Source organism: Galleria mellonella, unplaced genomic scaffold (assembly GCF_026898425.1).
Source record: "Galleria mellonella isolate WM207_F2 unplaced genomic scaffold, CSIRO_AGI_GalMel_v1 utg83, whole genome shotgun sequence".
NCBI lineage: Eukaryota > Metazoa > Arthropoda > Insecta > Lepidoptera > Pyralidae > Galleria > Galleria mellonella.
Window position 1 is genome coordinate 1,178,038 of NW_026442162.1, and position 15,978 is coordinate 1,194,015.

The 15,978-nt window shown below is 35.4% G+C and overlaps 1 protein-coding gene and 1 long non-coding RNA gene across 5 annotated transcripts in view; one reads left to right on the plus strand and one right to left on the minus strand.

Moving 5' to 3' along the window:
- Positions 1-96: 96 nt before the first annotated feature.
- LOC128202265 (uncharacterized) lies at positions 97-1,828 on the plus strand. The gene is made up of 3 exons (XR_008253687.1): positions 97-228; positions 762-962; positions 1,740-1,828. It is a non-coding gene; the product is annotated as an uncharacterized LOC128202265 (long non-coding RNA).
- A 141-nt stretch (positions 1,829-1,969) lies between these two features.
- LOC113516721 (transcription-associated protein 1) overlaps positions 1,970-15,978 on the minus strand; it is a 42,983-nt gene continuing 28,974 nt past the window's right edge. For 2 of the 4 annotated variants that reach the window (XM_052901910.1, XM_052901912.1), the window contains 14 exons: positions 15,549-15,816; positions 14,679-14,890; positions 13,474-13,689; positions 12,632-13,120; positions 11,695-11,856; positions 10,800-10,937; positions 9,639-9,806; positions 8,832-9,012; positions 6,160-6,346; positions 5,480-5,920; positions 4,933-5,041; positions 4,194-4,428; positions 3,235-3,374; positions 1,970-2,759 (listed from right to left, as the gene is read on the minus strand). In XM_052901910.1, coding sequence (XP_052757870.1) covers positions 2,463-2,759; positions 3,235-3,374; positions 4,194-4,428; positions 4,933-5,041; positions 5,480-5,920; positions 6,160-6,346; positions 8,832-9,012; positions 9,639-9,806; positions 10,800-10,937; positions 11,695-11,856; positions 12,632-13,120; positions 13,474-13,689; positions 14,679-14,890; positions 15,549-15,816 — 3,243 coding nt within the window. In that variant the 3' untranslated portion in view covers positions 1,970-2,462. Of the gene's footprint in view, positions 2,760-3,234; positions 3,375-4,193; positions 4,429-4,932; positions 5,042-5,479; positions 5,921-6,159; positions 6,386-8,831; positions 9,013-9,638; positions 9,807-10,799; positions 10,938-11,694; positions 11,857-12,631; positions 13,121-13,473; positions 13,690-14,678; positions 14,891-15,548; positions 15,817-15,978 lie in introns of all 4 variants that reach the window. The other 2 variants (XM_052901909.1, XM_052901911.1) reach the window with 1 other exon arrangement.

A 15,978-nucleotide genomic window follows, 5' to 3' on the forward strand; every position in this document is an offset into this window, starting at 1 on the left:
CGAGGCGAGCGAGCGCCGGCGGGGGCGCGGAGCCGCGGCGGCGGCGCGCCAGCCGCGGCCACGTCGCTGGTCGCCGACGCCGCCGCCGCCGCCGCTTGACGCCTGACGCACGACGCCCTACGCGCGCCGCCTAGCAACGCGACGCCGCCGTTTCTATATATCTACCTAACATAGAGTCATCTAAAACGCCATAACACATCCACGAACCTGTCTCAAACTTTGTTCAAAGTATAAACACCAAGAGTATACCTATACCTACCATGCATGATATCTCGAGCTTTATTATATATCATCATTTAGTAGGTATTTAATATACAGTAGACTAAAATGAAACCCATGATCGTCGAAGTCTTTCGAAGTTTGGATCGGTTCGATTGACACCAAAACATTGTAACTTTTTTATACTATTGGGAACAATGAATATTATAATAAAAGAAAATATATTACGAATGACAAACAGGCTGACGTTTACCTTGACCTTTAAATATAAATAATACCATGAAAACCATGTATCAAAAAAAGAACACTGCAGCCCATTCCACCTTCCGGATAATGCAAAAATATTAAACGGTTATACCAGTCGCAAACAACTACCACTCTGTATTAAACTACACACTACAGTAATAAACCTAATTCCATCGACATGGATTGCTTAGTCTTTGTCCAGTTAAATCAAAAGAAACGAATTTTAAAAGGTAAATTATGTATAAAGATCGTCAATTTGATACTAAATATGAATATAACATTTTTTTTTACAATAGATCAAAGACCCAAAGGGAGATGAATGCACTGGAATACGAAACATGGCCAGAAAGGGTCAGAAGTGAAATAAATAAAAAAAGATCAAATGGGGGTGAATGGAAAATAAATATATTCTGATCCCATAATAGAAATTGATAATTTTAACATCAGATAATTATCTTTGCAAAAATTGTAAGCCAGTCATGGGATAAAGGTAGTAGGTAAGTGTCTATTATAAATCTTTTTATAGTCTTCGTCTATAATCATCAAATAGAATAGTATTACAATAAAAGTTTCAAAATGGCAATAATAAAATGTAGTTAAGTACTCAACTTCGTATTAGATGTAATTTGCAGTTGTCCTATATAAAAATAATGAAACTTAATTTCAGTGATTCTTAAAATTCATCCTCTAATTGAGTTACATGAGTGATAAAAGTTAAATAATACTTTTGTATGTTAATTAAAAAGTAAAACTAAGAAAGCACCTAATAATACTCATGAAATCAGTGCATAATATTTATTCGATTACTTTCGGAAATAATATTTTTAAAGCCGATCATATAAAATTCATTAAATCAATCTAAAGAAAATATAATTATGTACTTACCATACGTACTAGTTTTTATCGGCACGACAAAAATGAAATTTGTACACATGTAGATGGTCCTTATTCTAAATTAACACGTAAGTATGATACTTTACGTATATAATAACGCAGAAAAAATCGCAGGATACAGCTAATATAGGGACAAAGTTAGTTAGTTATCCCAATATTACGATTCATTCGTATACCGAATTTCATTTAAATCTTTTCATTTATTGTTTTTATTCAATTGATTACCTTTACAGACTATCACATTTATTAGTACTTGCTGCATTATACAATGTTGCAGCAAAGTCTGTGAAGGTCCAATGAATACAGTTCCTGGCTATCCTATAATTATTGCACTTTCTTTCCCATTGTTAGCGTGATGAAATCAGTTTTACTATCTCTAGCGATAGAACGAGATTGGTGCACGGCGTGAGGTGTGCGGCGGGATTCGATGGTTGGCCGCGCGTCCCACATGATCATACTGTCCCAGCACTTTCACCTGTGCAGCATTGCAGTTATACTGCGGTCAAATATGCACATACAATTCGTACTTTGTTTTTACTCGTAACATTTGTAGCAAAAAAAAACATAGTACGAATTTATATACAGTGAGGTGAATAAAACGAAACATAACTATAATTCTTAATTAAGATTTATTCGTCAATTACAAGAGAGATCATAAATTCGCACCAGTAGATGAGTTCACTTGTCAAATGCCCGTTTACTCGAAACAAGTGTTAATCAATAAGGCATCGTAAATCAAAGTTATTGTTCTACGATGTCAGATAAAAATAAAGGCAGAATGGACAAAAGACAGAATAAAAACAGATAATAATCTGTTAAGAAACAGTAATAGTATATTTCAAAATATTCATGTAATGAATAATATCAATCATCTTAAGCTATAGCTCATTTTGTTTTCGATCGTCAATACTTCATTCATACAGCTGTGTTCTAACTACGTTAAAAGCTTATTTATTATTAGAAATAATACATGTTTCATATTTACCATTTCTCACTTGCATACTGTAAAGTACTGTACTGGTACAAAGTACTGTAAACCAATTAAAAAAATGATACATAATAATTGTACCGTATATACTCGTCACGTTAATGGGAAAAAATATTTATAACCACGGGTGCCAGGCAGGGTCCATACGACACAAGTTATCATGGTTATTGGCCGCTGTGACCAGGGTGGCCACTTTGCTGTCGGGGCCATCGAACCCGGCCAGCGAGTTCAGCCGACTCATGATCACAGTCACCGCCTTATTGACCATGTTTATAATAGTGTCATTATCTATTTCAGCAGGTTTGTTCTCCGTTGATGTCCCTGCGGTAGGTATCCCCGATTTGTCTTCTAAACGCTTGCGATAACCGGTCACCATTTCATCGCGAAGAATTGTGCGTAATATAGACTGGATCTGAAAAGAATGTCAAAATTATATAAACTTCTTTACCCAATAATATTAAATAGAATATCAGTTTCTTAGAAATATTTCCCGTTGCCAACCAGGAATCTATAACATTAAATCCTATTTCCACTGAAATATATCCGCAAGACGACTTGTAACATTTACGAGTATTTTAACGGAAACTAATGTCGTGACATCTACAAGTACACAAGCAAAAAGCATATTTTGTATATGTGTCACAACATATATAAAACTTTGTATGAAAGCATTACAATACTATTTCGAATATTTAGTGGAAACGCAGTGTTAAAGTTCTTCTATATATTAATCTTAATTGCTTGCATGGAAGAAGTACAATCCATAGATTACAATTGTTTTTGTAACCTATCGATTGTACTTAGTGCGTGCATTGTTTTGTTGTTTATCATCAGACGGGTCGTAAAATGTAATAAATGTTTGATTAAAATCATATTACAATAATTACCTTAAAGTTGGGTGTAACAAGGCACCGAGCGACCGCTATGGCCGACGCAGTAAGTGGTCCTGTGATGCCGATATTTGTCAGCAGCTCCGAGATATTCGGAGTCAACCGGAATGGTACGGGGCGGTTACCATCCAATTCGCCTAATTATAAACATATTCAATTAATGAGCAATACGGTATTTTCAAATACTGTGTAAAGAAAATTGTATAACAGATTATTAAATATCATTTTCCAATAAATACAACTAGTAATTATTACGATTTTAGTGTCCTACAAAAAAAAGCTTGAGTAAACATTACCTCATTTAAAGACAACAAAAAGTCATGCAAAAAAGAGCAACATAAATAGCAAACTAAAAACTCAAAGCATAAGCATCAACAAGCCTGTTTAATAACATATTATTGATATATAGTATATACACAGAGAAATGTAACATCTGTGGTTAGATGTAAAGAGTATATCAACCTAGAATCCAGTGACAGTATTAATAAAACTGGTAATTTTTTCAAATCGGTCACAATAACATAGTAAATTAGTTATAACTTGCACTTTTATTGCTGGCAACTTGGCCAACCTTTTGTACATGTCTGTGTTATCTTTTTATAAACATCTTCTTGACATCTATTTGTACGTGGTTTTCCTCTTACTAAATATTATTCGTTTATTGAAAAAAATCTTATTTAATAATATTAATAAATATCTTGCAGATAATAAAACCACCATAGTCATTATAAAAGTAGAATTTAGAATTGTTCATACAAAACTAATAACATGACTTATCACCACTATGTTTTTCGGAAAAAATATGATATATCACTGAATTTCATGTTGATATACCTTTTAACACTGGACTTAAAATTGAATATTTTTTTTAGGTTATAATAAAACATAAAAGCGTTAATAATATGATGCATGAACCAGCTAGAAGAACATATATTAATTAAAAAATAATATTTTACCTGTAGTATCGTCAACATCGAATTTGAAGTAGGAGACGTTAAGTAGACCAGAGTCCTGGTGCACGTACATCATGTCGGGGTTGAGGCGAGTGAGGTGCAGCACATACTCCGCGAAGCTCACCAAGGACAACTGCAGCGTTAGCATCTTCCGGAAGGTCCAGTAGTCGGTGGGCGCAGCGAACGTCGCCGCCGCCCACTCGCGCACCATGCCCTTCGGTACCATAGTCGCTTGGACCTGTGACAAATTACAACTTTAAATTCAAGGAATTATCCTTCTGACTATTTCATTTATATACGTAATATTAATTATATTTAATTAAAAGGAAAACATTTACGTACTATCAATATTTCCTTTCCTACCTAAATCGGAAATCTCTAAACATTTCTGTAAATTATTCACCACCATTTATTGCTTTTGCCGTGTGATTTCGGCGTAGAATAGGCCGCCCTTTCCTTTCCCGTGGATGTCGTTACGTTATCACGAAAAAAAAGCCTGAACACAATTTAAGAGAAATGGAAGGGAAAGTAGTAAAGTTTAACATAAAAAAATTTAAAACTAGTGTATCATTGTAACATATCGACCGTAGAATCGGTTGAACGAATCATAAAAGTAAGCCTTTTATACTGTATGACATGCGTAGAACATTGTGGGCAAGAGGTTTGAAATTTGTTAAGCAACCCGCTAGCAATGAAATATTACTGTATCGATAAATACGTATGAATTGAAATAAATATTTACCTCCCGCAGTATGTCCCTGAGTACTTGGTGTGAGGCCTGTGTTCCCCGCGCCTGCACGGCCGCCAGCCGTTCATAATAGCGCGCCACGGGAGCATCGTATTCCACACCCCTACAGATACACAACAAGTTTAAGTTTAGTTTAAAAAAAAAAAACCTTTGGAACTAGCTGCATTATTGTAAATAAAGGATCAATATCATGATGTTGAATAGTGTATAACTTCCACAAGAAATGACCTATCAAATGCAAAAATAATTTTCCTATACGACTGGTATTTTTGGTGGTGTTTCAAATATTAATGTGTTTAAAAAACAAACTTTTCAAGTTTATTATATTTAATATGTATAGATTGAAGCACTTTTAATATCCGTCAAAATTTTTACAATATCTTGGGTATTATAGAAAAAATCTAGTGTGAACGCTATTCTTGTCTAGTAATGTTTCATAATTAAGGAGAATAACAAAATTATTTTTATTATTACTATTATACATATGTTATTATGACAGAAATACGGTCCATTTATAAACACTACTTTGATATAGTCATACCTGTTAGCACATTCTGTGCGATAGATGTCCAGTAGAGACACTGAGCTAGGGTTGTCTTCAACGAGACGCATCTGTGGCGACACCGACACGACGCGCGGAACCGTGAAGTGGAGGAAACGTCTAGATGTCTCTTTCTGCTTGCCCAAGTAGTGGTTCAACATTCTCAGTAGTTGAAGGACTCGTTCCTCCCTCCTCGCATCGCCAAGGCCAGAGTCGTTGACCACTAAGTAAGGATATATTTTTCCGTTGTGGCCGCGAATGTAGAGCCTGCGTGCGGACGTATTGTGTTTTTGGACGATTTCAACTCGCGGCATGAATCGCGCGATACGCACGTGGTAGTGAGTATGTTTAGGTAGTAAGAACTCTCCGGGCAATTCCACCTCAGCCGTCTTTAAGCTGAAGGTCGAAAGGAATCTACACTTCTCTTCAATGAGGAACGATCTGAAATAATTAAATTAGATATTTTAGTTAAAACAACAGTGATATGAACTGATAAGTTAGTAAGATGAAGCACTACCGGTGATTAGAAACCCACTAACCAGTTATTAAAAAGCATGTGAATCATGGAGTTATACTGAGTGTGAAACTACCATCTAAACATGGAATGGACGGCACAAGTATAATATAGATTTATCGTATTTACCTCAATGGGGGGTTCACAACGCTCAATAACTACTTACTTGGGCAGAACCTTAGTTTTGGCCTCGAGGATCTTCACCCATTTTCTTAGTTTTTGTATGAGATTTTGTAATTTCATAGCATTGGGTTGTGTGAAGTCGAAGTCAGCAGTGAACTGGCTCTTCATCTTCTGGAACACAGGATCTTGAACAGTGGCCTGCGCGCGACGAGCCAGACTCTCCGATGCAGCTGAAGAGAATGCACCACTTACAGAACTTGAAACACTTTCTGTAGACATACAAAATGGAGTATGTATATAAAGTAACGGTCGCATATAGCAAGAAACAACGTCGATTGCATACAAAATCCAAAATTATTTAAAGTACTGAAAAACCTGTAAAAAATAAACAAAATTATAAATGGATCTGATTTTTATTTTCGTAAACAATACGAAATAAAAGAATAAAGAAATTATAAGAACCACAGCAACACAAAATGTAACTAAAATTCTGGAGCAATCGGCATTGCAATAAATAAAGGGGACATTTTCCAATTTCATGCATAAATAATATTTTTTATTATGATATTTATTATTATGGCACTTTTAGTAATTTCTACCTGCTAGGTCGAATGTACTAAAAATACGAATACTAATGTACACGTTACAGTAGTAGGAATTCCAAGATATTGTTCTAAATTAATTACTAAACAATAATTACAAAACTACATTATAATAGTTTTATTATGACGTAATCATATGTCATACTACGCGTACGAAATTACTACTCGTAAGTACTAAGTACTCGTGGTAAGTACTCGAGAAGTAAAGAAAAAATAATTTAATAAGGAAATGGGGTTTTTGGTGAAAAGTTATCCTGGATTAATATTATGTTTAAAAAAGTCATGTAGTTTCAATGTCAACAATACAATTACTATTTTTGTTTATAAAATAACTTCAAGTTCGTATAAGTAGGTAAAGAGAAAAGCATAATATAGTACGATGAACGTATCCTATGAAGACTTTCTGTGTCTTCAAATAGTATAGAAATAGTACAGAATTGCTGTCCGCGTTCGTTTGTTTGCTTACTTTTGCAAACCATGTCATGAATTTTGGTAGGGGTTTCACTGTCATTTAGATATTTTTAAGAAAGATTTGCATGTATAATTTGCACTCGTGCGAAGCCGGGATATAGTCTAGTCTTAATATATAAAAACTCCGTATCATAATATTAGCATTTCGTTAAACTAATATCTGAAACCACTCATCCGATATTAATGAAATGTTGTAAATGGGTATAGTTTGCTTCAACTTGAAAGATAGTTTTTATGCTAATATAATCAAACAGACACGTTAAGTGACGGTAGGAGGCAAAAATACGTTTACTGGGTCAGCTAGACAATCCATACATGATATTTTTGAGATGTGATCTACGTGACAAATAATATAAAACTAACATGGCACCAATACACTCTAAACTCTTTGGGAAAATATTTATATTAAGACTCCGTGATGTTCATGTGTTATCTATCAGTAATATAATAATAATTGAATATACAAAACCAAATTTAATTTTAACAAATTTAACATGAGATCATCCTGAAAAGAAACAAAAAAAAGCAAGCAAAATAATAAAGACATTAAGCAGAAATCGATGTACATACATGCAATATAAAAAAATATGCAGAACGTAAGATCAGCCTTTTTAAATTGATCAAAAAATATAAAACTAATATAGATTGACTAATTATTTGGTGATGAAAAACACCGACAATAACTCAAACTTATTTCATTCCAATATGTTGGATGAAATATTAGTATATTGGATGTTACATTCACCACAACGCCTTTGTCGATAACGAATATCGCCAAATGTCTTTGACCAGGACGTCAAGGCATTAGCCGGGAAATACAATCAAAAGTTATAATCGTGAGCACATAGGTAGATTTTACTCCGAAATAAATGAGCTACTTCATTCAATTATACCAAAATTAATTTTTACTAATTTTATAACTAATAAAGAAATATCGACAGACAACTGGTTTGTTTTGAAATTACACTTGGGACCAAAAGGTGGATAAACCCATTCCGTTCGATTGTAAAAAGATTCAACAAAATCAAGTCAGAATTCGCAAAAATGTCACATAACATACACATAAAAAATACAGGCGAAATGAGAAACTCCTGTTTTTAAAAACATCTGGTATCAAGTGTCTCTAGTGCTCTATCATGACTTACTGGATAACAACTCTACGTGCCCTACGAAGCACGAAGCGACAATGATTTAAATCTTTTTCAAAATCTTAACATATATAAAAGTTTCGTGTCATAATATTTGTTCATGCTAATCTCCAATACCATTCCACTGATTTTTGTAAATGTATTTATTGTAAGGTAAACTGCTTATTCCAACTTAAAAAATAAGATGGTTTTTATCCCAATAAATGATGCTGTTGTCGAAATAAAAAAAACCTATGTGAAGCCAAGACGGGTCTCTAGTATAATATATAAATCTAGCTATATGTATTCCGTAACTTAATCTCCATAGATGATGATGAAGTCACCACTCACATGATGACATTAAATAGTTTTGATCAAAAAACAAATTAAAAGATACAAAAGAATTTAAAATATGACTGGTAGTTCCAGAGATTAGCGCGTTCAAACAAACAAACTCTTCCGCTTTATTATTTTAGTATAAATATAAAAGAATATGTATAGGAGATAATACTCACTTATCCCGATACCAATCCCAAATGTTGAGACGAGCTTCTTGATGAAGTTGAGCGTGTGCGGCGTGACGGTGGCGTCTGCGACGGCGGCGTGGTGGTGGAAGGCCACAACGTGACACTTGGCTAGCCCGGCGCGCAACTGGCGCAGAACCTCCTCGTACCAGTTCTCGCGGAACCACACCATCTGCGGAACAGTGCTGTTAGAACCGTATTTCAGATAAATTATAAATATTAAAAATCCAGTACATCTCATCATATCAGCCATTATTTGTCCACTGCTGGACATAGACCTCCCCATATACTGCCATAATGAACGGTCCTGAGCCACCTGCATCACCAGTATTTAAATACCGAATATTACTGCCTAAAAATACATCGTGTTAAGCTCCGAAAATATATTTAAATATGAGTGCAAAAGCGCGACTGTTTAAAATCCGTTCTTTGTTATTATTTAAAATTCTTCATTCCTGTGTCTTTATTAAAAAAAAAATTAAATTACAATATTAATCGAGACTTAACGCAATTTAGAGCAATAAAATCCGAAAGACAGGTATAACTATCATATTTACTTGAAATTGCATAGCATTAAGTACCGAATTATTCCTTACTAGCTGTATCGCGGGGATTTGCCTAAATGAATCAGTACATCAAGTATCCCATATGCTACGGTAGGAATATAACCTACCCATGTACCAAATTTAAATCAAATCCATTATGTATTTTTTCTGTGAAACAGTAACAAGCATCCATCTTAACAAACTTTCGCTATTAGGAAGCAGAAATTAATTGTTTAGTGTATTTAAACTGTACTTGATCCACAATGCCCTCTAGTGAAGACAGCACGGTAGGGTGTATCTCCCTCTGTAGTTGCATGATCTTCGAGCAGCGCCACATAGGCATAGTGGCTTTAATGGGGCCAGTCTCGGCACCAGTGGTACCGCTGCCAGACGCCGAAGCGCCCTCCGCCTTGGTGCCGGCCTGTGTAATATATGTAAAACATTGTAATTATGGTTATTAGCACATTATGTTTATTAGCACTTAAAAAAAGAGGTTTATAATCCCTCGTTTACTGTGTATCTGTTTTTTATTTTTCAGATATATGTACATCAATGTCTCCAAGAATTCTGAGGCGGTTTGCATCATTATTTAATTAAATGAGTAATTTCGACTTACATTGTAACAAAAATATCATAAAACAATGCTAATATATAAAATTACTTAAACTCTAAAAGTTAAGAGTACAACAAAATATCTAAAAAGGCCATTTTAGCAAAAGCCTTTGTAAATTCACTGCCCCCGCCAACATTAAAAACGTTATTATATTGTTAGTAAATTCAGCTTTTGTTTATTAAATTATAACGAATGGTATCTATTTCATATATATATCAGTTTTAGTCCACGTTTATTTACTATTCTTTAATTATTTACAAAATGTCGCATAAAACACAAGGTGGTTCAAATCGTTGTATATACACAAAATTTTCACTACCATTTATTTTAATAGGAAAATAATAATTATTTTCCATTTATATTATAATAATTATTGTTAAATTTTTACAATCAATCTATTCATTACAACTTCTTGAGATCTGATGTTATGCTATGCAATATAATTTGCAATAATCCGTACAACTAGTGAACAAAAGTGATACAATTCGAAATAAGTGGGTAGATAACAAATGCAACGAATCGCACTCGATTTGAGTCACTCATTAATTTATTTCCGCTATATTATTTCTTTGCCGTTAATGTAATCAGTGTCACTTTGAAGATCCTGCCATTAGAATTGTTCTATTATGAATTTTACACGGAATCAGTTGATTTCTAAAGTATTTTTTGTTTTATTATTCGGAGCGTTAACAAAACACGTCTGATGCACGGAACTTTTTTTTTTCTTTTTTTAATTTCAATATACAACGCGAATGTTTAAAATGAACTGGGTACATAGTTTTTATCAAATAATCAACTCACAGCAGTGCTGGCCTGTTGATGTGGTAGGTGTGCCGCAATATTTTCAGCGGTCTTGTGCCTTTCGCGTTGTTCTATCTTCAATGTCAAGTACAATGTTCGGATGGGGAAGTATACTGCCTGTGGGTACAGTCGACCAACCTGGAACAATTTCGCGGTATGCTAATTGTAATAAAAAAAAAAGAAATATTCATAAAATTAAAATATAAGTAATTGAATTCAAGGACATTAATCAACCATGATGAAAGTTGGGCTAGACATATATTATATTTAATTATTTTCACTTAATAGTCAAGGGACAGTAGGCAACAGCGTCCGTCTTAAAACACCACCAAAGCCTAACTGCGGTTGCCAATCTATATGCCAAGCGTGGCAACTACTGGCAAAACCCCTTCAAAAAACAATTATATCATATTTGTTATTAGTTTTTGTCATTACTCAATCACACCACAACATAAAAACTAATGTGGATGAAATTTGAGTCAGTTGTCATCTAGTAAATACATTTCTATGGGAAAATTCACAATAAACGGTTTTGTATATTTTAAATTCCTACTAATATTATAAATGCAAAAATGAGTTTCTTTGAGTGTTTATTACAACTCAGTGCCTGAAGCAACAACTATGAAATCTGATATATAGGATACATACTATATAGGACAAAACATATATTTTGTTCCAATCAGTAAACACATCTCAATAAAGAGAACAAACAGTACAAGAATGAAATTTATCTTGTAAAGAATACGTCAGAAGTTTTTAAATTGCTTGGGGTGGGGTGTGCACGAGGAGAGGAGAGGGAGGAGGGTTGGGCCAATTAACATAACTAAAATTGGGTCCTAACGAAATATGTTTTGTAAAATATTTGAAAAACCCAGATCTGTAAGTAGATACGTACATGACTAAGCAGATTAAGTATAACGTTCCCATCGTACTGCACAAGGCAGGCAAGTAGCTGCGGGATCCAGGGCAGCCACTGGACGGGCGGCACGCCCACAGAATACTTATCTAACGCCTCCGCCAGCTTGTTATCTGTGTCATAGCTCAGCATCCACAGGACCTGCAATATTATTTGACAAAATTAGTTTTATATACTATTAAGAAGGCAAAATAGAAAGAGGACCTTTAGGTGGAAAGAGACTATCGTCGCCCATGAACACCTGCAACATGACAGGAGTTGAGTGTCCGTTGCTTTTAAATGTTTATAGGCACGTTTTGTGAAAAGACTTATATTATATTGTAAGAAAATAACTGAAGAAGGGAGATCATTCGGCAATCCAGATATACGAGGCAGAAATGACTGCGAGCGCAACTGCGTAATCTTCAGCTTCCTCAGTGAGGGAGGAAGCGTGGGTAGCAGTCCGAGGCGCGTTGCCTCTCTTTGCTGGTATCACCGCCGTGCACTAAATAATGCACGGGTCATTGGAAGGGTGTGCATAAATGAACGAAATACATGGACAATGGTAGTGTGCCCCACACCTAAGAAATGTCTGTATAACAAATAGTCATTGTGTACACAAACACATATAAGTTCCCTCTGTCATTGCGCATTTTTGTAAAGATATTGACACATGTCAATATCAACTACCGTTATAATAGTTAACTAATAAATTAATATTGTAATAGGTATGCTACTGTATGCCATACTGTATTGCAATCCTTTATATCGGCTTCATTCACATATCTTCTACACTTTGGACTTTTACTATAACTTTGGGGTTGCCTGACAAATTTCCGAATTAATACGGACTACCCCAAAGTTATCAAGGAACTAAAGCCGATATAAATACTTAGTGTTAAAATCTGTTAAGTTTATTAAGAAACAAAATTAATACCTTAGCACAATATTTACGAGACTTGGACTCGTTCTGATGTCGACAAGCATGTAGGAAGCATGTCATTGCGGACACGCCGATGGTGATCTGGCGCGGCTCTCGTATGAATATCTGCTCTAGATAGTCGCCCCAGAGTGCCCAAGCCTTTACCAATGTATCATGAAGCTGAACAGCCGCCGCGAAAGCTTTGTTGGCATCCTCTGAACGTCCCAATTGCGCTAAAAGTAGTCCCTTAAACGCGTAAAACTCAGCAGTCATCTCCTTTGTGAAGTACTTAAAGTTGGTAGATTCTATCATGTCTAAACCTTCTTGTAATTCTTCTTTTCCCTCCGTCCAGGACATCTGAATGTGGCACTTGACTTGCTGTCTTATCTTTTGGAAGCAGTCCACTATAGGAACGCTGGGTATCGTATAAATGCGATGCAAAGAGTCTAGGCAAACGCCTGATAAGTTATGTTTCCTTGCAATCTTTGCAAAATGTATTATGGCCTAGAATAAAAAATATTGATAATTATGCATATAACTTATTTCTTTCTAAGAATACAAAATATTATCTCTGAATATAATATGGAAATCTCAAAAATATTACCTATATAAATTTACTATAAACAAAATACAACATATATTATATTAATATGTATCTAATAATAATATAGGTGTAATGAATATAATAAATAAAAAAATCAATTATGAAGAGTCAATTTTAAAGAAACACAAAAGACGCACAAACATTTACATCCTATATTTTCTTTCTTTTTTAATTTTGTTTACTGTTTTTTTTTTTTTTTTGTGCAGCAAGATATGACTATAATGAATATCTCTTTTTAATTTTTTTAAGTTACCTGAGCACTAGCATGCACGCCGAGCATGCTGGGGTGCGAGGCATGCTCGGTCTGCGAGTCGTAGTGAGATGCAATGAACTGGTAGTGGTGTTGTCGCCACGTGAAGATCGCTCCCCAGTGCGACAGCGGGTCGGCAACTACGGGCAACCGATTCCGCCACGTCTTCACTATGGCCTTCATATCGTGCAGCGACGTCGGCCGGCTGTGTAGCAGACCCTGTCGCACCAAGTTGTTTACCATGATTCATTATATTCTTTTTGGAATAATTATAAAAGTAGCTGCATTGCTTGGTTAAGTTTCAATATAGTGTTTGTGCGGTATATGTGTAGTATTATAGATACAATTTAAAAAGTTAAAATTCTTCACACGGAGAAAAAAATGATAAATCTTTTCCATGCAATTTTTTAATAGAGAGGAGTGAATACAAACAATAAAGAATATACATTACTTGCGGCGTTTCTAAAATCTAACAATGACTTTATAGAGCATAACCATGTGGTGAATATTGAACTTAAAAAGGGTGCATATAAAGTATATGTGAGGTGTGTTACATTCGAGGTCCATATGGACAATATAAGGGGGTCTGAATGAGACATATGTAGGTGGCTTTTGGAGGTATATACTCACGTCTACCCCCAAATGCCACATGCATATGGAGTAGGTAAATGGGATGCATATACTATGTGAGCTGTATAAGGTGTGTACATGTTTGGTGTATTTTTTTTTATACAACTTAGAATGGCAAACAAGCTGACGGCCCACCTGATGGAAAGGGGTAACCGTCGCCTATAGACATGAGCAGTAGCATGGACACAACAGAGTATACTGTTTCGCCCATGATACCCTCTATGCGTTGCCAATCCCGAGGACTCAGGTGTTATTCCTCCGTACCCAGTAAATTCACGCCATATCCCACCCTTCAAACCGAAACACAGCCATGCAAACACAACTGCTTTACGGTTGAAACACGTAAGGAACAGAGGTACCCAAGCAATCGACTTTTGTACAAAGTCTCCCTCTGGTACATGGGGAATATATCGTCATAGTGGTAGAATACTGACGGATCTGACAAATATTACATATATAGATCCGTCAGTATTCTACGACTATGACGATATGATGAGGTGCAATAGGTGAGATGCCTATGGTATTCACGTGAGATGTGTGGTGGCACGTGGTAGTGCGTGATAGGGCATGGTACTGACGGTGTGTATCTGCGCGGCCTCGCTGAGCTCCATCAGCTGGTGTGCGGCGCGCAGCAGCGGCAGGTGCGCGTGCGAGACTAGGCGCGGCAGGCGACGCCACTCGCGCAGACACTGCGCGGCGGCCGCCTCCGCGTGCCGCTCCACGCCACCCAGCTGCTGCTCGCCGCCCGCGCAGATGCACAGGTAGCCGCGGTACAGGTTCACCAGCCACGCTGACACATCACATATTAAAATCTACTCATTTATATGCCAGCTCTAACCGGCAGCTCTACTCGAGTCGATTAAAATATATCTAATATATGTTAATTTAAAATATCGTCTATCAGTAAATGTGGGTAGGATGAGGCCGGCGCTTGCATCGCAGCCTCGCCTCGCACTGAAGGCGACTTACAGATCAAATTGAAAGAATTGTCAGAAACGATAAACAATAAATTTATTAAATTCCCGTCATCCAGTTATATCATGTGATATTACTACTATAATTATTAATATTCAAAATATATTTATATATGTATAGACTATTTCAATAGAATATAATGAAAATGTAAACTAAAGAATAATTATCCGCTCATAAGATAATGGTCTGCTAATATACAATAGGAGTACGTATAAAAATTCAATTAATAATTAATTAATTTCAATTAATAATAATCAATTATTGATTGAATGTTTGGATTTATTACAAAATTTTAATATTAAAATCAATTCAGTCATTGTCTTGTAGCGAAACACCAAATAAACAGACAGACCGATTATGATTATACCTAACTAAAATTAAACTGGTCACTTTATTTGATGGGCAAAGGCTATCCATTAAATAGTAAAAACGTATTACTATATTTAGCTTTATTTACTAAATAAAAATCTTACCTAATTCTCGAGGACAGTTGTATTCAACTTCAGCTAGTGCTTCCTTCATTGTTGGCCAGTTGGGATTCCGCCAAGAACTTTCCAAAACAAGGAACGGATCCCGTGAATTTCTACCTAATCCCAATTCGAGTAACGAATCCCACTGATTCAATTCCTTTGCACATTTGAGCCAATGTTGTGTCCAGAGATTAACTTCCTTATGCATGTTATATGTTGCAGTAGCTGCATAATCTTGTTTTAGCTTGGTCATAGCGACGTCGTAGGCAGCCTGCATTTAATATTACTTTTAATAATTTACTAGAAGCGTTACAAAGAATAAAAAAAACTTGTACGTATCTAAAATACTGTCTACAGAGGTCATATTGTTTGAAATTTCCTTGTTTATTTTTATACTTTTTACTTCTTGATAAATGATACAAATTTTTAACAC